This window comes from Amphiura filiformis, chromosome 9 (assembly GCF_039555335.1).
Source record: "Amphiura filiformis chromosome 9, Afil_fr2py, whole genome shotgun sequence".
Lineage (NCBI taxonomy): Eukaryota > Metazoa > Echinodermata > Ophiuroidea > Amphilepidida > Amphiuridae > Amphiura > Amphiura filiformis.
In genome coordinates this window covers 33,693,174-33,714,968 of record NC_092636.1, presented here as the reverse complement: position 1 = coordinate 33,714,968, position 21,795 = coordinate 33,693,174, and the positions used below count along the sequence as shown (strand labels likewise).

Below are 21,795 nucleotides of genomic sequence, written 5' to 3'. Positions count from 1 at the left end.
ACGGTTTCTGTGATTTACTTGTTGGTTATCTTTAATATTTGCCAAACAAAATGAGAACAATTACTTCAGTGATGAATATAGAAAGTGCGTTTATTCCCATATGAGATTTACTTGCAATGAATATGGTAAGTAGGCCTAATCATTCACAAAATCATATCATTTGGACTTTTTTCAACCATTATAAGATGAACATTTAAGCCTTGGTTGTTACGGTATGTGGTTGGTGTTTACAGTTTCTGCTTATTGGAATCAGAATCAGCGAAGTTGTGAATATCTCATCTAAGGTGTTTTGATTTTGTTCTGTTTCGATAAAAGGCACTGCATGCATCGTGTTGATATTAATCTACGTTGCTATTGATGATCTGAATTTCATTTTCGTCAGTTTTTGATACATCATAATATACTTATCATGATGTCTACATTTAATTGGTAAGTACAATAAGACTTTTACAAATGTATACATTTGTATTGACTTTCAGTTAATTATATTATTACTTAACTATATAACTGCCGGGTATGTTTCAATAATCAGAATTATAATACCAACTTGTCAATGTTGCCATACGTTGCAGAACAAAAGCAGTGCTTTAAGCAATTGTTATTATTCCGAGATGCTTTCATGATACCGCTAATAATTTTAAGTTCACGTTTCTAAAACAAGGTTGGAACATGATTGCCTGTCAGCACAAAGTCAATCCGGGGACACGGGGTAAATCTAAGTGCAACCTAAATACTTACGGCGTTAAAGATGTGCACTATTAAAAGTTAGACAGTTACTTTCAAGTCATTCGGATATAGCTAATGAAAATTTAATTTGATGTGGATGTATTTCTGTCCGATACTGCATGAAATGTCACCGGTTTGGATGGAAAACAAGATTGTAAGCATGGTAAGATGAACGATATATAATTTCTCAGAATTGTTATAGGTTAGAGTCAGTTCATTATGATTAGAGCATGCTTTGTGAACTTGGCTTGACTTCAGAAAAGACGTATACCCTACATTACATCATCCTCCTGAACAGACGACGATGCATGGAAAAGATCCGTGGATAAAGCAGGTGCAATTAGTTCGTTTTACTTTGCTTCAAAGTGAATATGATCATAATTATGGATAATCGCTTTTCTCCCATATTACCGTTTAAAGACATAATGTATGACGATTAAAAACTTGTCGCTTAGTCTCGGTTTTTTGTTATTCATGCAAACAATTAAAGATAACTTATTACTCATTTCATCTGCCCTGTTTAAAACAACCCGCACATTATTGGCGCAACTTTGCTTTCCTTTAAGACATTTTCTTCACCTCACTACATCTTGGTTGCTTGATTCTAATCGAGATAAATATACGTCTCTGTAATTGCTTCTAAATTTGAGCGATGTGATTATAGCTGTCTTGGATGTAACACACATTTATGTGGCTTATTATGGATGTGTTTACATTTAACATTTATTAGATGGATATATATAGACCTACTAATTATACCATCTAATATATGAGATGTGCTTGTATAGCTGTCTACGGTAAGCATTATAGATGTACGCTTATAAATGCCGTCTTGTGGGAGCGATGACTATACTATACTCTACCATTTATTCCTTCTTTTGCTGTCTACCGTAGATAGCAAATATATAGTTCTAGAGGATTTCTTTAAAAGAAATTAAACCATATGCCGTAAACATGGTAAAAGTTACACGAGACGTGATTGTAGCTATCTACGGTAGATATAGCATACGCATACATCGGACATGAGGGATATTTTAGCTTATACAAATGGCTTCTTACGGGAGTACGGTATTTATTTTTACTGTCTACCGTAGATAGCAAGCGTATGTTGGTATATGCCCTATAAAACTAGCCATCATGATTTTATATTTTCTAACACATTGTATTTGTTGCATGCATAGCACATTCATACGGAGTATCATAATATTGCTTGATATACAAAAGTATAACATATATGTGCGGTTGCATTATAGCTGTCTACGGTAGATAACAGGCGCTTTCAATTAATATAAAAAAATCACATACCTTATGCCTTCTCGAGTGGTGATTACAGCTGTCTATACGGAAGTATGTACATATGGGAGCGTGTGTAAAGGTTGATGAAAGACCTTGTGTCAAGAGAACATCTATATAAACTTTATACGTTACAGAAAGTGTCATGCGATTAAGGGATCTGGAATGAGCGTTTTAAGCGTTTCGACAGTATTATTTGTGGGACATGAGAGCACCCCAGACGTATCGAATTGCATTCTGAATACGAAGCATGTCTTTCTGATATCAAATAATTTTCATTTTTGAAAATCACGATATAATACAAATTTTATGACAAATTATTAAAATTTGATATTTTTCAAATTTTTGATATATAACAGTCCTCGAAGCAAATTTTACAAATCTAATGATATATTCTTAAAGTGTATGTAGCTGGTAGGAAAAGCCGACGATCAATTGAAAATTTTGACCTTTCATATTGAAGATATGGATTTTTTTTTTTTCCCCAAAAGGCCTAATTTTTTTTGGTGTTTTGGGAAAAAAAATCCATATCTTCAATACGAAAGGTCAAAAGTTTCAATTGATCGTCGGCCTTTCATCCCACCTACATATACTTTAAGTATAAATCATCAGATTTATAAAGTTTACTTCGAGTACTGTTAATTATCAAAATATCAATTTTAATGATTTGCCATAAAATGTGTATTACGTTGCAAATTTCAAAAAATCAAAATTATTTGATATCAGAAGGACATTCTTCGTATTCAGAATGCAATTCGATATGTCTGATGTGCTCTAATGTCCCACAATAAATACTGTCCAGACGTTCACACCCCTTCCCTTAAAGCCGAGCTATATCTTTGGTAGATAGCATTATAATATATGCACATGAGATATGATTACGATAAAATCTCAGGTACTAAATTTGTGATGAACACATTTCTTACTAAAATATTCGTAACAGCCTAAGAATCTACTGTACATTGTAATATAGGCGTATAGGATCAGGAGAGCCGCTTATAAATAAAGCTGGCAAAATGTTACAAACTTTGGATGGATGCATTCTCCACGTAACAATATAACGACGGCTGAATAGCCAACAGGGCGTAGGCTTTTGTCATCTCTTATGGATATATATTATCAGAAATTCCGATTTGAAACATCGGAAGGGTGTATCTTTTGATTAGATCTGGGTTAACTTGACACGCGCAGTTTTTATTTACTTTGAAATCTTCACTAAAAGTAAAAAATAAGGTATTTTTTAATTTAGCACAGAAAACGTTAATTTGTAGCATACGTGGCTTATCACGTCGAGCGTCTTAAATTGTTGCTTATTTGGAAGGAATCCCTATAACTAATAGATGCTTTTTTTGGAATTGAGGAAAAGAATCCTTGAAAATTTAGGCCCTAATGAATGGGAAAATTAATGATCTGAGAACACCGCGGCAGGCAGCAGATGATACCATCCCAAAACAATACCATTGGAGCAAAATAATTCCTAACCCAAATTTGTAAATCCCGCCGTGGGGTTATCTGATGATGTTTTAGCTCAAATTATCTCAAACCTCACACATTTCCTTGAGGACATGTAACATCTGCTGCGTGCATTATTGCTTCGGTAATTTAAAATCGACCAGAAAACTGAGAAAATTTAAAATTTACCAAAATGAGCATGACGAGAGATGGGAGCTGAATTTGATGGAAGGAAATAGTGATGAGATTGAATAATAATATTGTTCATGGTTTCCTTTTTACTCTAAATTAGGAACTATTAATGATACAAAACATTTTTGCACACGATGTCAGTAATTTGGCTAATCCGACAGCACGTAAGTCCTACTTTCGGAATAAACCTATGACATTATCAAATTGCCAAAAAATACCAAAATCAAATTAAAAACTTTGCTGAAAATGCGGCTTTCATGTTGGGATTAACCTTTCTCAGTGGAATAATGAACCGCTTTTCATGAAATTTGGAATAATCAGCATGAACCAGAAATAAACTAGAAATAAATTATTTTCAAAAGCACAATAATTATATTAAGTGTTATAGAAGTTAATCTGTGGTTCATTTTATGTTTTGAAGAAATATATTAATTTCTAAATTATACAAACGTAATATACAAACGACGTGAATGTACACAGGTTCGTATATGCAAAAGCTTATTTGTATGTGAAGCGATTTAGGCCTGATATTTCTTGTATCAGCGGTATTGATTGAAAAGACTCCACGTAAAGGTTAAAATAACATAAAATATGAAATACCTGAAGATAGATTTAATTCGGTTCTATATACGTGCCTTCAATATGATATTCGGATTGGGCTAATTCATGGATTATGTTCTTGACATTAAATCATAAATAGAGTACTTCCCCTGTCTGTCCTTGCATAGAAGATGCACCACTTACCACGCTGTCTCCGGTGAAACCACCTCAGCTGACATAATTTGATGTAGGCCTATATTAAATTTGGTTTCAAACAGGAGGGTGGCATCTATTGAAACTAGAGACATGGGGTAATGGAAGATGGATGGTTCAGGTTGTTGGATTTTTTCCCCCAAAAGACCAAATTTTTTTGGGTGTTTTGGAAAAAAAATCCATATCTTCAATACGAAAGGTCAAAATGTTCAATTGATCGCCGGCTTTTCATCCCACCTACATACACTTTAAGTATAAATCATCAGATTCGAGTACTGTTAAATATCAAAAATATCATTTTTTAATCACTTGCCATAAAATGTGTATTACATTGCGAGTTTCAAAAAATCAAAATTATTTGATATCAGAAGGACATTCTTCGTATTCAGAATGCAATTCGATATGTCTGATGTGCTCTAATGTCCCACAATAAATACTGTCCAAAGGTTCATACCCCACCCCTTAATATGACCATTTGTCTTGATGCCACCTTTGGTATTGACGACTATCGGATTGAGCTGATTTGGTTGGATCCAATATTGGGCTATTCCAGTTAAATTCCATACACCCCCTATGGAAGACACAGCCTTAATCTCCCACGCAGGGGTGCACATTTCAAATGGAGGCACCCATTGAGGTAACCCATTTGTCTACATGTCTCATGCACTCCGTTTGTGAGAGCTTAAGGTTAAAGATGGCAAAATGGAAGACATGAATCCAGTTTGAACACATTGAAGCCCTGTTCCGATAGAGTGGGGGTTACATACGCGTTCCAAAGGGGTTTAAAATGAATGTGAACCCTAGTATGGCATAAAATAGATGAAATAATATAACTCAAGCCCCTTCTGTAAGCTTCTGTAAACGGCACCTTTAAGGTGTCAGTAGTACAGGTACGTCGGTTTTAACTAACATGATTATTGCTGAAAACTGAACGTGGGGGAAAATGTAAAGGCACTTTCTGTGCACACTTATTGGAAACCTTATATCGCAAATTTTCAATCAATCACAAATCGAAAGCTGAGTATTATTTATAGAATCCTAGACTAGACTAGACTGCGATTTTAACAATTTCATATTATGCACAGGCATACATGCAAACCATTTTGATTTGGTAACGCAATAAAGCCCATTTTTGTTTATTTGTTTGTCTAATTAATATTGTACATTAAAGAACAAACATTTAAGATTTTAACTTTTACGGATATTATTATAGTTACAAGATAAAGGTTTCCAATTATAATGTTTAAAGGACCGCAGTAGTACATTTTGTTCCAAACAATAAAGATAACAATTAACATAATTATACATCTACGATTTTGAAACATGATTAGAACCTTGTTAAAGGGAAGTCAGAGATCCGTTACGCCCAGTTTTTATAATGGAGCTCTGGTTACGCCCAAACTACACTGTTCGCAACACATGTCATTTCTGTTTGCTCCTTTTAGAAATTGATGTATAGTTTATAAATAACACATTTAATTAACCAGTCCTTAAAGAAAGAGGTAGACACACGGTGTTTGAAATTCCAAGGAGTTTAAAGAGGAGCCTTGATGAAACAGACAGACGGACGGATGCTGGAAAGACGTCTAAGTTTTCTTCATTATTTTGTCGATATTTCTGAAGAGCAAAATAGTGTAAGAGTATTTTCCGCCTGATTTGTCCATCATTTTTAACATGTTTGTAAAGCAACTTTAGAATATTTTACAGATCCTGGACATATCTCTAAAAGTCCCTTTAATCACGTTTGTTTTTGAAGACAATACCTGATTGTAAGCCTAAAGCCGAACATTATAAAAATTAGGTTAACATGGTTACAAACTACTGTGTAATTACAGAAATGGGACAAATTGTATATTTAGACTCATTTTTACTCGAAAATCCATAAATTTTGATGATAATAATCCATCTAGCCTTAGGTTTGTTTTCACATATGCGCAGCAGCAGACGACTGTCTGTCATTATATGCCCAAGTTTCCCGCCATCTGCCTTCCCGTTTATTTAAATGAATTATTTTCACTTTATAGAACACAGGACTGGTGCACGGAATCATATTGATTTTAGAGTCAAATATGAGATGTCGAAATAGGTTTTGCGATAATACTTACACTTGGATTTTAAATGTAAATTGTATACATTTTAAATTAAATTCATTTCTGGTTACATCTTGTTTTGTAAACCACTGGTATTTGATTGAAATAGACAGTTATTATTTTGAGATTGATACTAAATTGTAAATTCTGCATAATTAATTGTGATGTTTAATTCAAGACGCATCTGGCGCATGGCATGCATGCACATTTGCCTGCGCAAAGTAGGCTTGGGTCAAGAACCTTTGGCAGGACTTTTGGAGTTGTTTAAAATATATGTGCAAGCAATTAGCGCACAATTCAAAATATTTCTCATTTGAAAGTATAACTTTTCCTAACTATTGATTAAAATGTGCCTAGAAAGTTAATACCACTCTCCATTTGAATCGGTCAAATTCTGCCTGATTGTACCAGTTATACCATCAGGAAAGTGGATCTCAACTTTCCTGGTTATACTATTACCTTTTTATTCTCGAAAGACGCATTGAAATTGAGAATCTGCCAACACCCCTTCCCATGAATGCAACTCTCTCTGTAAATTGATATTCACGTCTAAATTTCACGTATTTACAAATAAATAAAACAGCTCAGATATTAAATACTAACCGTATTCATTTATAAAGGCCACAAACAGTAAATAGTGAGTGAAAATCCTGTAGAATATGTCAGAAAGGGCCAACCGTGGACGAAAATGGAATGGGCTTGAGGGCTAGAGGTTTCCTTACAAGGATCAATGCATTCTTCCTTTGCCACCTGTACAACTCATGGAGACTTGGCGTGGAATCTGCTAAAATATATGTTTACTTGAAATACATTAAGGTTTGAAATATCCTCGTGAGTGATGATCTGAGGTAGTGTTAACCGCACGGTGAAACTTTTTTGCAAGCCTGTTGTTGAAAAAAATCTTTTTAGCAAATGATTGTGTGCGCTTGTGTTTTTTTTATAGTTTTTTTTTAAAAACATTATGTACCTTTATATTTATCCCTCATTTCATGTCCTTAACATTGATATACTATAATATGCATAATGACTTCTTAAATATAAAGGTCGATACATGTGTCAACTTAACTGGATAGAACGGTACCTATATATATAAACTGGCCTCAAAAAGAAACTTATATTTTTTCACAAGGACATATCTTAAAATCCTCTCCATAAAAACGAACAAAAATTGCACACAGGATTACTTCAAGACTCTACTCTAAACACTGGTCAGTAACCAAACAGTTGTCCAACTGACACAACAGCAAAATGCACTGACATGCAACACCTTTCACAGCGCAACAGATTTCTTTGGATGGGTTCCAATTATTCGCCTGTGAATGTGATCCCGGAAGCTGTTCCGTGTCAGTGCATTTTACTGTTGTTTCAGTTGGACAACTGCTTGGTTACTGACATGTGTTTAGAGTAGAGTATTGAAGTAATCCTGTGTGTAATTTCTGTTCATGTACAGGCGAGTAATTGGAACCCAGCCAAAGAAATCTGTTGCGCTGTGAATGTGGTCCAGGAAGGAGTTGCATGTCAGTGCATTTTGCTGTTGTGTCAGTTGAACAACTGTTTGGTTACTGACCAGTGTTTAGAGTAGAGTATTGAAGTAATCCTATAGCTGTGTGAAATTTTTGTTCATTTTTATGGAGAGGATTTTAAGATATGACCTTGTGAAAAATTATAAGTTTCTTTTTGAGGCCAGTTTATAAATACAAAAAACAGTGCAACCTGAAGAGTGTACTTTGCAGAGTTCAGTCCATAGGTCCTATTTAGTCTCTACTCGCTAAAAAATATGGCCCTGAAATAATCAGTCACCTTCACAGAATTTCATACCAGTACACATGTCATTTTAATGGAATACTCTCTAAACTAATATTAGAACTTCAAAAAAGTAGGCCTACTAGTCACGTCCTTTGTATTTTAAAATTTTAGTCTGTTAACGTTTTAAGTTGAATTTTTAATTCCAAATGACTATAAAAGTTTTTGAATCCTGATGTTTTATCACTAACTACAGTCCGAAACAGACTTCAAATAAAAAAGAAAAAATTGGAGAGTATTGCAGTATACCCTTAAAATGAGTACCTTTGTGAAGACCCCCAGTTTCACCTTAACAGGACCCTGGCGTAATGTCACATCTCATCTGGATCTGAACTTGCTGTAGCTTACCATTCCAAACCATTGTCAATAAACTTCATTTTGCTCTTTCAAATCATGACCAAGTAAACATTCAAATTCTGCAGATGGTAGCAAAGTGTTCAAGTGCGATTAACATGATTTAGGTGCAATAATGCTTGTTCTTGAATTAAAAGCGTGACATATTGCTGGTAGAGCAGATTATGCAGACATGGCGGACCACAAATCGCTGACATACGCACGCTCGATTTCGTCGATCTGGTATGATACGATTAACTTTGCCTTCAATCATTGTAGTCTTTTATTCATTTTTGTTTACCTGAACTTTGTTATGTATTATTGAAATGATTATCAAAATTCAACACGTGTGTTTTGCTTGTAAACATGAATATAGTGTGTGCGCACTTTGTAATATGTATGTCAGATCATGCTTGAAATAAGAATAGATGTTTGCTTCAGAAAACTATGCACGATTTTTAAAGGGGTCCAAAGAATTTTTTTTTTTTTTTTATTTTCTTTCCTTTTTCCCCTTCTAGGGTAAAGAGTAATTAAAGCATCCATCAGAACTGCATGATTAAGCCTATTCTTAGATAACAAACTTGGTATGTCAACGTCTCTGCAATGCAACAACGGCGAAGTCTATATGAAATGATGCTGTCTACTGAAGATAATAAATTTATTATTCGCTCTATTTGCTATTATGTGCTGTCTATGGTAGATAGCATCCTTGATGCTGGCTTTAAAGTTGCAAGAAGGTGACAATGATAAGATATGAATAAGGGTTAAGAATGGTGACATATATGGCCCCTCTGACCAGTTTAAGGTAGATGCCGGTATTGGATATGCTATCTACGGTAGATAGCATCGATATTAAAAGTGATTATGGTAAAACATAGGGATGAATTAAGAACTTGCTTGTTCCCCAAACACATACGAAATATTTTTAATTCTGTTTTAGCTCTTACTCTCTTACTTCTTAAGAACCTATGCAGTACAGAGCATGCATGTAAACAAACCAACAACATAATAGGTAAAGCTTCACGTATGGAGTCACGTGCAGCTTGGCAAATCAACTTCAACTTGGTGCAGTGCCAACTAGAAAATAAAGCTCACTTGAAAAAAAAAGAGGAGAGAAAGGTGTCCCCTTTCTAGTCGAGTGAACAATTCCTTTTTGTTAGGGTTAACATTGTGTATAAAATCAGGGTTGAATCAAAGGTCTGCATGCCTATGGGTATAACATTCACGTTGACTCGGTTCGCACGCGATCTATTGGTTTGCCTGTATCAATTAAGATCTAATACCTTCATCATTATCATCAATCTAGCAAGTTCATAGCTTGACCATATATGACCAGAGATGACATTTTTGTTCTACAAAAAATAAAATCTCCCATGAAACTGCATCATAATAAAGTGCGAGTAGGCCTATAGTTCTGAAAATTACATCCGCATATTAACCCACCTTCAAATTACCTAATCATGTCAATCATGCACAATGTAAGACAAGTCATCAAGTCAAGTTCAACAAAATCTCACAATCTATTAAAAAAAGGTACAAAAAGTGGATTTAATTTAGATCATGTAAACATACCAATGATACCATATACGAACAGATGGTGTTTGAGGTGGAAACTTAAAATATAGAACTTAAAATCTTAAATTTAAGTTCGTTACCCAGAGTATTGTGAGCTATTGTGTTGCCCCAGTGACCTTGACTAAATACGACTCAAAGAGGTGCCAAATTCAGAACCTTCACCTGATTGGAAATGCAGAGTTTTGCAGATCGTGAAATGTAACACCTAATGGCATTCTGAACACACGTGGTCTGTCTTATCTTGCTCACGTCTCTTGATTGCGTATCCATTTGACCTTTCTTTATTAATTTTTGAATAAAAACACGCAAAATATAAAACCTTCAATATAACAGAAAACTTCGGACATGTTTTATAGAACCTTTTGGTAGATGCGCACTGTTTGTTTTATTCCTGTGTGTGCATGTCATAAAATATTAAAACGTTTTGAATATTATTAGATCAAGGGTTTGCTTTTGTCGAGAATATTGCTTCTTGTAACATTTATGATCAGAGATAGAGAGACAGAGAGAGGGAGGGGTGGGGGAGAGGGGAGACCTATATGCCTTTGAAGAGAGAGACCTATAGACACCCTAACTGACTATGGTGTCACTCAACACAGAAAAGTGTTATACATGAAAGAAGTTACTACCACCAAGACATCTTAGTGTCACCTTTAATAGCGACTTTAAATGGAACTCTCATAATCAGCAGAGTTACAAAAGGATGCAAAAAAAAAAATATTTTAGGTGTCACCCGACAAAATTTCAAATCATGTTCCTCGGACGTGAAATCAAAACTTTATTTGTCCCTTGTTCAACTAAAACCGCATAGTAGTACTAAAAAGAATAAGCATCAGCCTGATATGGTTCAGAGATCTGCTGCAAGGATATACCTTAGGGATGAAATCAAAACTCGACCGGCGGTTGAGCGCCGGTTCCGCCCGGTTCCATTGTTTAGAACAATAGAAACTGGTCGGAACAGGACGGAACCGGTGGTCAACCGCCGAGTTTTGATTCATCCTATGACTACTCAAGAGATTCCAGTGTGACACCCATGATCACAACCCTTTTTTTTTGAGACCAGATCGATAGATTTGTCATGTTCAAAATCAACGATGGCTTAGTGGACATGGTGGACGTTGAATGGGAACCCCACCTGACCCGACCTACACGGCAACTGAAACGCACTCATCCATCTTCTTTTCAACTACCAAGAACCAGAACGGTTCGACAGCTTTTTTTTCTTGAACCGTAAAGCACTAGTCCATACAGGACCAACGCAATATTTAGTACTATAATCAACGCCGTCAGGCGTTGGTCCTTATAGATCCGACATATCCTCCCTTGGAAAGTCAAGGGAAATGTCAAACTGACTAACCACGCCTACTGACAGCTACTGACGATATTTAGCCAATCAGATTAGACTTGCCTTCCACCTGCCAACTACTAGCTTCCAGCTTTGGATCTAACACCACTATTGCGTAACAATATCGATAATCATGTCCATTCATTCATTCATTCAATTTATCTATGTCCTCTTCAATTGGGAAACTATTGAAGATTTTCCCCGGGACTTTTGATAATAGAGGTTATCCACTTCACTCATGTGTGACTTCTAACAAAAGGCACTGGTTCCCGTAGTATTCGTCATTCAAACTAATTCAATGCACGACCTCGGAGTTACCTGCATGACTTTGGCGGGCTATTTTGAAACAGTCATGGTTGCACATGCAGGTACTTCTTTAGAATGTCCTAAACAAGGTATAGCAGTCGTTGATAGGACATGCAGCTTATAGAACATGGATAACCTCTATTCCTGTCCCATATAAATCAATGGTTAAGAAGATACTTGGCGATTATTTGACCCGTGACTCGGGCTGAAATGTTCTTTTTCAAGTTCTTCACTTTGTAGGTTGCGCACATTAAACAGGGTATTTGGGGGGGGGGTGGCCATCGTTTCATTTTATCATTAGGCCTCAGTTGTTATTATTTGTTTTACAATACTATAAAAATGGATGACGCCGCTATTTTGCATGCTTCGAATAAACTAGGAATTCAAGAAGTTACCCGCAAACAGACGAAGGGAGTTTTTTACATGGACATGGTTTTCCGACAGGATATGGGAAGAGCTTTATTTTCCAGTCAGCGCCAATTTGTGTTAATTTTCTTTTAAATGTCGACATCGCCATAAAATGTAGTCATTTACTAGATTTGTAGTTTAGTCCAATTCCTATTAAAGTGAGGTAGGCCTATTCACTTTCTTTACTAATACAATATTTCAAGAGTTTGTTTCCAAAAGGCATTAGTTCAATAGCTGCCTTGTGTAACATTTTGCTGGAATATTTTTACATTCAAAAGTTTAAATGACATTAAACGATTGGAATGGATATGTTTGCACATCTGGCTTATTCTCTTTCAATAATAGATTTGTCCCTAAAATTGTCAAATCCAAGGTTTTAAAATGGCTGCCATTGCACTTGATGCCTTTTTCTTCTTCGCACGTGGGAAGTTAAAGGGATTTGCAATTATTTGCCAAAATTGTTATAACTATATATTCTACTACGCCAATGATATTAGAGTGGCAAGGTTACTGCTACTCAATATTTTCAAATAAAAAATCCCACAAAACAGTCTTTGGACTTAATGCCTTTTGGAACCAAACTCTTCATTTAATGATGTTCAAATTTTCTCCATTATTTTAGGACCCTGGAATAAGGCAAAAAAAGACCATCGCTTAATTCAATACATTTAATTTATGGGTAAAAATGGCATTTTTTGGTGATTTTTGTTCAGTTTTGACCAAAAGAACAAATTTTTATATGGGAAATTTTTTGAAAATTGACATATACATCTTGCAAAGTGCATCAGTTTACTAAGATGGATGTTTGGATCAAAAACGTCAATCATAACATTTTTCTGCGACCTATGGTTTTTGACCTATGACCCCTTGGAATTCATAAGTAGGCCTAAAACGGGTGTTTTTAGTGATTTTGGTGTGGGGGTACAAAATATTTTGGTGTATACAAAAAAAGGATCCAAAAAGTTTTGAATCTATAAAAAAAAGTGGTTCTAAAAGTTTAACATGTGTAGGGGCGTCAAAAAAGTTTTGACATACCGAAATCAAAATTTTCCAGCCCCCAAGTATTTATGAACGTTCCTTAGCTTTTTAAGTACTGTATCTCTACCAAATATGGCAAATTAGGCCTATAAACATTTAGATTTTGCAGTGTTCCTTTTTCGGACCTCGCCTCATACAAACAGACGGCTGCCAAAAATTGAAAAACGATGAAAGCAGTGCACAAATTTTGTCTTGTCTTGTCTTTAGTTGTTTGTAACTTTGAAATGAAACAAAGACCAGGAAAGTATTACTATCAACGGAGCGGAGAGCCGTTGCCTCAGCTCCGTCCGTGAATGACGTAGTTAAAAGTGATGAATCCCATGCCCCTCGGTTAAAACGAGAAGACCATGTTTTTTTTTAAAGATTTGATATTAAAATAGTTTAAACCAAAACCCTAAATTCAAATAGTAGTCACAGGCCCTTTCATGCCTTCGGGATTAAAGAAATATACTGTGATTTTTTTTTTTTTTTTTTTTTTCACATGCATTTGAAATATAAACACATTCAACAGTAGGCCTACTTGCGAGTGGTATCGCCTTTTATTTTATTTTACTCACTCTGTTATTTCCAGTTTGGTGTTAAAGGGTTAATGTACGATTTCTTCAAATTTTTAATTTGTCATTATATATTCAAAATGCTGAAATAATACCAGTAATAGGCCCTAATTTTTAATTTGTCATTATATATTCAAAATGCTGAAATAATACCAGTAATAGGCCCTAATTATCGGGAATGGCTTCTGTCCATTTTGAACTGAAATAACGAGGTAAACACTGTTTGTTATTTTGGCCGTTTAACACGCAGTTCTATAGGAGGATATAAAGTCATAATTCTTGAATTATGACTTTATGTCGAACTTTTGCTCTGTTTACCTACAAACACAACAAATTTGGCTGATTCCATTTAAATGCAAGTTGTGACATGTGTATACATTACAAATATGCCATAAAATCAGGTTTGAAAAAAATTAACCAAATTCATATTATAAGATCGTACATTATGACTTTAATAAATCAAAGTTCAGTTCCAAATAAACGGTGTGTAGAACTGATGTTCTTTTAGCTTTTTTAATTTTATCACGGTTAGGCCTATCGACAAATGTGACAATATTAAATAAAAAAAAGAAAACAAACCTAGAATCATACAAATGACTTTTTGTTAACACTGATTAGGCCTACATTATCTCTGCACTGATATAGCAACAAAAATTTTTCATTTAATTCATACCAGCCCGATTTACACTGGTCATGGAAATAGTAGATATCTACTATTTCCATGCACTGGTAAGCGACCTCAAAAGTTTGTATTGCTTTGATTGCATTATCAAAATCAATCGATTGGGATACCAAGTACTTGAGATGACTTGAGAGTCCCAGTTATGTAATAGATGCGGTTGAATGATGGCCCGAATGATGGGCGGGACTATTTCCCATATTTGGATTCATGACGTAACTTATCGACTGGTTTGGTTTTGGTCACTGTTTATTATAATGAGGGTGCACTGCTGGGGGTAGCGAACGGATATGTAAGGACCAACGCCTGACGGCGTTGATTATAGTACTAAATATTGCGTTGGTCCTGTATGGACTATAAAGCACTGGAACGAACTATATCATGATATACCTCACCTCATTTTGGACGCTCCGAACCCGGGGCTCCAAATTCAAAAGTTTTTGTAACTCAAGGGTTTTTTGACGACACCGTCAATTCAATAGTTAAACGCATCATTACAACAACCGCTTTGTTGGAGTATACCAAAGAAGATGAGAAGAAACTCATCTTCTCTGAGTATACACATGTACAAACCAGAACCAGACCAGTTTTAGGGGTTTTTGTTTTGTTTATTTTCATCGTCATCAAGATCCAGAAAAAAACCCAAATGAATACACTTCTGCAGCGGCGTCATCATCTATCGATGTCTACATCCATTATGATATCAGCCAAAAGATTATCCCCTTTAAATACCTCTCAAGTTTCCAAAAGTCTGTTGAAGAGGGACCCCCTGCTTTTGTAATCTTTACCCTTCTTTCAAATCTTATTTGAGTCATTTTACTGGTGAATTAGGTTTTCACACGTTGTTTCTAAAAATATTTTGAACATTTTGAACTTCAAGTGTCTTCTTTCATTCGATATAAAAGCTTTTTGTACGCGCACTACTTTAATTCTTATTGAACGATGTGCTATTTGCAGTTTGAAACTGTTTGGACACTTCAAACCTGTATAACGGGACAATTTAATTATTCAGAGCACATGGCAGGCCACATGTTTTGGTATAGACCTATCGATGGTAGAAATCTGAAATTAAATAGTTTGTTGCAGACTGATACCACTTACGATGCTCTCTTCTTGCGTTCCTTTATTTTTACAGACATCGCAGAATCAACGATACCGGTTTAGCCTCATCATCGAGGAGTTACGGAAAGCTGATGCGATCTCTTATAAAACAACTTTAGTTGCCTTCATCAATTGTATACTAATAGCTACGGAAAGCCTTGAAGAACGAGTGAGATTGAGGAACGAGTTAGTAGGTAAGTTCATCGTTTAATAATTCTTTAGGCATGTACTATAACGAAATTTACAAAAATAAAACTGACCTAAAAATTGCGAAAACTTTTGTCAGTGATAGTTGACTATAAACTCAACTTTGGCAACTTTGTGCAAGTTCGTGAAGGTCTGTACAATGTTGTGTAACTGAATCAATGTTTGAAAGCTTATAAATTATGTAGGACATTCCCTTTGTAGCATTGGACCTTTAAGATTGAAACACTTGATCCAAGTACCTTGTCAACCTGACTTTCACCGGCTTTCCTTATAAAAAGAAGCTGATGTAATAAATTCAAATATAATTCATTATATTTTTTCCAATTACAAACAATAGTCAGGGGCGTTGCAAAGGGTGGACGAAGTCCAGGGGCCCCGGCCCGAGGGTTCAGGGGCCCCGAGCAAAAGCGAAAATGAAATAATAGTCATGACAATACCGGTTGACTTGTTTTGGATGCGTGTTGGAAAATGTGAAGAGTAAAGATATGACGCAAAGAAGACCGTAATTCGAAACGAAAATAATGAGAAAAAGTCTGTCTTGGAATGATACCATTCACGTTCAGTTTTCTTGCTATTTGTTTTGTGTTTTAATAAGTAAAATTATGTCTGACGTCATGTTTTCCCAGTATTACAATACACATTTAACTGATCGCGCATTGTTATTCTTTACAGCACAAGTTTTAAGAATCCAATACAGGGTGGTCCAAAAATGTCTTGTCCATCTCCTAAATCAGGCTAGTGTTAGGGTTTGAGTTAATATTAGGGGTTGTCTATATTTTGTCAGGATGATAAGGAGTGGTGCATTTGCAGCCAGTTTGCTGAATGCCCAAACTCATAAAAAAGAGAGTCATTTCAGCATGTTGATTCAGACCTATGGTTTTCTCTCAGACAAATCTCATTGATGATCTCGCTGGCCAGAGTGATATTGCTGAATGTTCAGATCACGGTGGCTCCGACTTATAATCGGAAGATTGCGGATTCGAGCCCCGGTGCCGCCATCGTGTTGTGCCCTTGAGTAAGGCACTTAATCTCGGTTACTCCTCTCCACCCAGGTGTATAAATGGGTACCGGTATTCTTAAATGCTTGGAAGGTAACATCAAATGTCCAGCCAAAATTAACTTTAAAAAGTACTAAGAGTTTTTGGAACACCCTGGTATATGATGCTCTATTCATATTCAGGGTCGAAATTGGTGATCGCAGTTAATGAGAATAATATGAATAATAAAGGTGTAGGGTGTTATAATAAATAGCATATTTAAGAGTGCATAAAACTTTCGCAAAGCTTCCCTTTTACTTGTAAAAGTCAATATTTGACACCCAAATGGAACATCAAATACCGAGATTATATTGAACTCCAATATAGACGAGATTAAAAATAATGAAGTGAAGAATTATTGACATTTTCATTTTCAGAGAAGTTTTTAAGTAGGTACGATCCAACTTTCTTGAAACCCAAATTCTGCAAATCAAATAAGTTGGGAATTTCAGGTGAGCAGTTGCTATGTCAGCATGGTCAGCCAGTACTGAAATTGTCACATGTTGCATGTTTGTTTGTCGCACCGAAAGAAGAAATGACAATTTGCTTCTAAAATTTTCAAGGATGCAGGAAGGATCATTGTTACTTTTAGCATATTTTTAAGAACACATGAAAAATAATTTTTATGATATTTGGAAATGATATTTGGAAAATAAAGAACATGAAAGTATACGAATCCATCTCCAAATCATAAGAATTTGCAAAAAGCACCCGATTTTGAGAGAATCACAAAAAATGGATTTTTAACCCAAAATTTTTGAACCACAATAATCTTTACACTTCATGAATATATGATGCTATACTCAATTGTAATTCAGCCTTTTGCCGGCGCATCCCTTTTTAAATGGATTTTTATTGCAACAATTGGGTTACAAAACCCTTTTCCCATGTATAGCGATATGCAGACATGCAAAATGTCTTTTTACGGTTGAATCCAATCCCAAGAGCATTCCACAAGCAAGACTCAAAAACCAGTACGAATGGATATCGGCATTTCTATCGTATTTATAACTTTCATATCAATTTCGGTTAATTTTAACATAAAGTCCATTCTTCAGTGCATCAGAAGTCCACAGAGCATTGGATGTTTGCATGCCCCTATTCTGCCCAAGTTTTGTACTTTTTTGACTTGACACGAATGGGGAACCTCGACACCTGTATACAAATTTATTTTTAAATATTTTGATTTCACTGCCAGTTACTGTACTACTAATGTATCCCGAAATGCAATGTACAGACGACATTTCAAGCAACTATATATAAAGAATGAAAGAAAAAAGAAAGAAGAAGAAAAAAACCCAAAAACATCAACGACGTGTTCAAAAGTATTAAAAAAAAGGAAAAGAAAAAAGAAACATTCGGACTTTATGCTTTGGCATTAGAGACAAGTAAATGCTAAGAAACATCACAAAACATCCTTAACATCTTGTGGATCATCTTTCATGAACTTTACAACAGGTTCGCTTTTGACACAAGTAAACCAGAAAAAGATGAAGAATATCAAAAAATAAAAACTTATTTAAGGATATACGGGTTAAATGCTATTATTATGAAATTGTCGCCATCAATCGTGTCTTGACACTCAGAAAATAGAAATTGCCTTGACCATATTGGACACGATACACAGACGTTATAATTGGATAGGCCCTATCTACCATCCATCATACCCAATCTTTTTGTCCTAAATTAATTGAATTTTCTTCTTCATTTCTTTCCTTTGTACCTTGCTCATCATTCATCTATCCATTCCTTATTATTTATAGGATAAAATAAAAAACTGGTCATCAAAAGTTCATGAGCTTTTATGGTCTCATCTCTAATGGCACAGTTCATTAACAGGCACAACTCAAAATTTGACCCCAAGTCGTGGAGTTGAGTTTTTGTACCCAATACATTCAAAAGGCCATGTGAATGTACCAACATATTTGGGGTTAATATGGTTAAAGAACTGCGTGTTCTGAGAGATGAGCATGTTTGAGATCCTATCCGATTGGAAGTAGAGCCAGAATTCTGCAGTAGGGATTCGGCTTTCGTCATCCCGTTGGATATAAAGAAAACCAATCGAACTTGATTGAGCTTTTTACGTGTTGAAAGTTTTTAACTCGTCGATAAAGTTGCTGATTGATTGTATATCGACTTGTGTACATACAAGTATTAAAAGAAGGCGTTGCTTTTTCTTTTATAAAGGTCAACAAAAAAATAAATTTGACTTTTGAAGCGTAAATCTACAATCGAAACTTAAGCCGATTGTTCATAATCCTCATTTTCTCTGACCAGCTGGCACCTTCCCATCTTGAATTATGAGACATCTTGCCCTCCCACCTCTCGACCCTCTCTGAGATGCTGCCATGCCAGCTACGTACGTGCATTATTTTAGATTTTTAGACCTTTTGCAAATTTTGATAATTTTCGTCAAAATGTTACCCTGGCCCCTTTACCCCATAGACCCTCTTTTTTCAGGGTCTATATGCTTTACCCCCGGAAAACATACGGGCTACGTCATACGAATGATATTATAACGACGTGCTGAACATAGTTGCAACTTGTAGTGGGATGCCGCTTTTGAAGCCAGCCGGCTATACACATTTTATGGCAAATTATTAAAACTTATTATTTTTGATATTTAACAGTCCTCGAAGTAAACTTCATACTGAAGATATGTACTTAAAGTGTATGTAGCTGGGAGGAAAAGACCTTAACATCCTTTAACTTATACATATCATTTAATTTATAAAGCTTGCTTCGAGGACTGTTAAATATCACTTTTTATATATAAAAAAATATCAATTTTAATGATTTCCATAAAATTTGTATTAAATCGCGAATTAAAAAATCAAACTTATTTGATATCATATTAAGGACATTCCTCGTATTGGATTGTCTGATGTGCTGTCAGGTCCCACAAAAATACTGTGCGAACGTTGCTATCTGATTCCTTAAGAAACTTCGTGAAATTTGCTGATAGCTAATCATATCTTCAATAAATGTTATCTTCAGCATCGGATCCTATAGGCTAAGTGGTAAATTCAACCTTTTTGAAACTCTAACTGTGGGCAAATAGCATTTGGCATCATTGCTCAAGGTGCTTCAATTAAGGTCCAAAGGATTGGGTTCCTAAAATCAGTGAAAAGACGTAATTTTATGAATTTCCATTCAACACAAACGTCCATGGGCAAACACCAAATTACACATGTATTAATTTGCTGTAAATCACACCCTATTTCAGCATTTCTTCTAAATACGGTTAACTTTCATAACAAATGTTGACCTCGTTGAAAAGTCAGATTTCAAGAAAAAATACAATAGATTTCTAACAATAGATGAGTGACCAAAGGAGGTCTTGCGAAAGTTACTCGATGTGTAGTTGGAATATATACACGCTCGGTCGGTCATTCATCTCAGTCACGTAGTTTGAGTTCGATAGAATAACATTGATGAACTTGCCATCGCGTCCCACACCTGATCGTAAATTTCGGCAATTGTAGTAACTAATTTTTCAAATTGAGCGAACATCTCCGACTTTTGCATTATAATACATATTCATAATTATGCTGAGACTAATATTATTAGTGTGGGTTTTACTGATTACATGAATATTAACACTTTTCTTACTTGGGGGTGTACCAAGACCAAACCCATAACATGATTGTTTTCATCTGATGGTGCACTAAAACGCTCAAAAAAGTGGCCAAAATGACACTAAGTCCATGCCTTTAGCAAAAAAACAAAAAAAAGTTACAAGAGGGTAAAATGATCGATCACATTTTGTGGGTACGGAGGTTTTTGAAGCTTAAAAGTAGTTTATATATTTTACTCTTACAAAAATATTCTAAGTGATATTGAGTTCATATTAAGATTAAACTAGCGATTTCCTTTCATATTTATCCTGAGTAAAACTTATTAGATATAGGTACACGTCAGTATCACACTCTTGGTCTGCATCCCGGGTCTGCATCTCTGCTCGTTGGCTCATACCATGTATTACCGCCCTCATTGCTGTTATTAGTTTGGACATCGGAGAAATTATTGGAGGACACTTTGAAAACGATGTCTTTTGTTTGTTTTCTTTGTTTTTTTTATATCGTTCTTCTGTGCTTAAAAATACACATTATTGTTTTTTTTTCTTCACAAAATAATTTTCGATGGAGTTTTGATTTTGACAAAAACCCATAGGTCTTTTTTGTTTATTATTATTATTATTATTATTATTATTATTATTATTATTATTATTATTATTATTATTATGTAAAGCATAGTCTCGCATGTATGACATATATTAATCATAAAAAGATTATCTATCATATGACACCGTCCTAGTTAATTTATCAAAAGTTCTTGTCAACTAGTGCTAATTATTATACATTAATCACATTTCTTATTGATATTAATAATCATAATGTGATCAAGACTCATTAGTAAAAACAAAACAAAACATAAAACATGGCGCCTTCGAAGATGATAACCGCAGAAACTTCGACATGTTATCAATATTATTTTGTATTTAGGAGTTATATAATTTTGATAAGTTAAGATAATATAAAATTATATTTACTTTGGAGCTTGACTTTGTACCATGACTCACTAAAGCTCACTGTATTAGGCCACTGACAATATTACAGTAGACATTTTTACTAACATTATGTCCCCTTCTATGTTTTAATTTCGAGTTAACAAAATGAGGTAAAACAAAGAAAATTGCTATGATTCCAGCGCCTATAATTATCGTCAATGCGTGTATTATAGCTCAACAATCGTTATTTTATCGGAGCTTCACGCAGCTAGGACGTATAAATAAGACGTATACGAATAGTACACAGAGTTTATATACGTCATTAATTACTCGTCATACACGGAACGTGTCAACCATCACTCGATCGGTGAACACGGTAATTTAAAAAGCACT

The 21,795-nt window shown here is 35.0% G+C and overlaps 1 protein-coding gene across 1 annotated transcript in view; it reads left to right on the top strand.

Annotated features, from left to right (window-relative positions):
* Window positions 1–21,795, top strand: part of LOC140160901 (uncharacterized) — a 115,385-nt gene that overhangs the window by 43,194 nt on the left and 50,396 nt on the right. Inside the window, 1 exon segment of the mRNA XM_072184236.1 lies at window positions 15,683–15,842. Coding sequence (XP_072040337.1) covers window positions 15,683–15,842 — 160 coding nt within the window.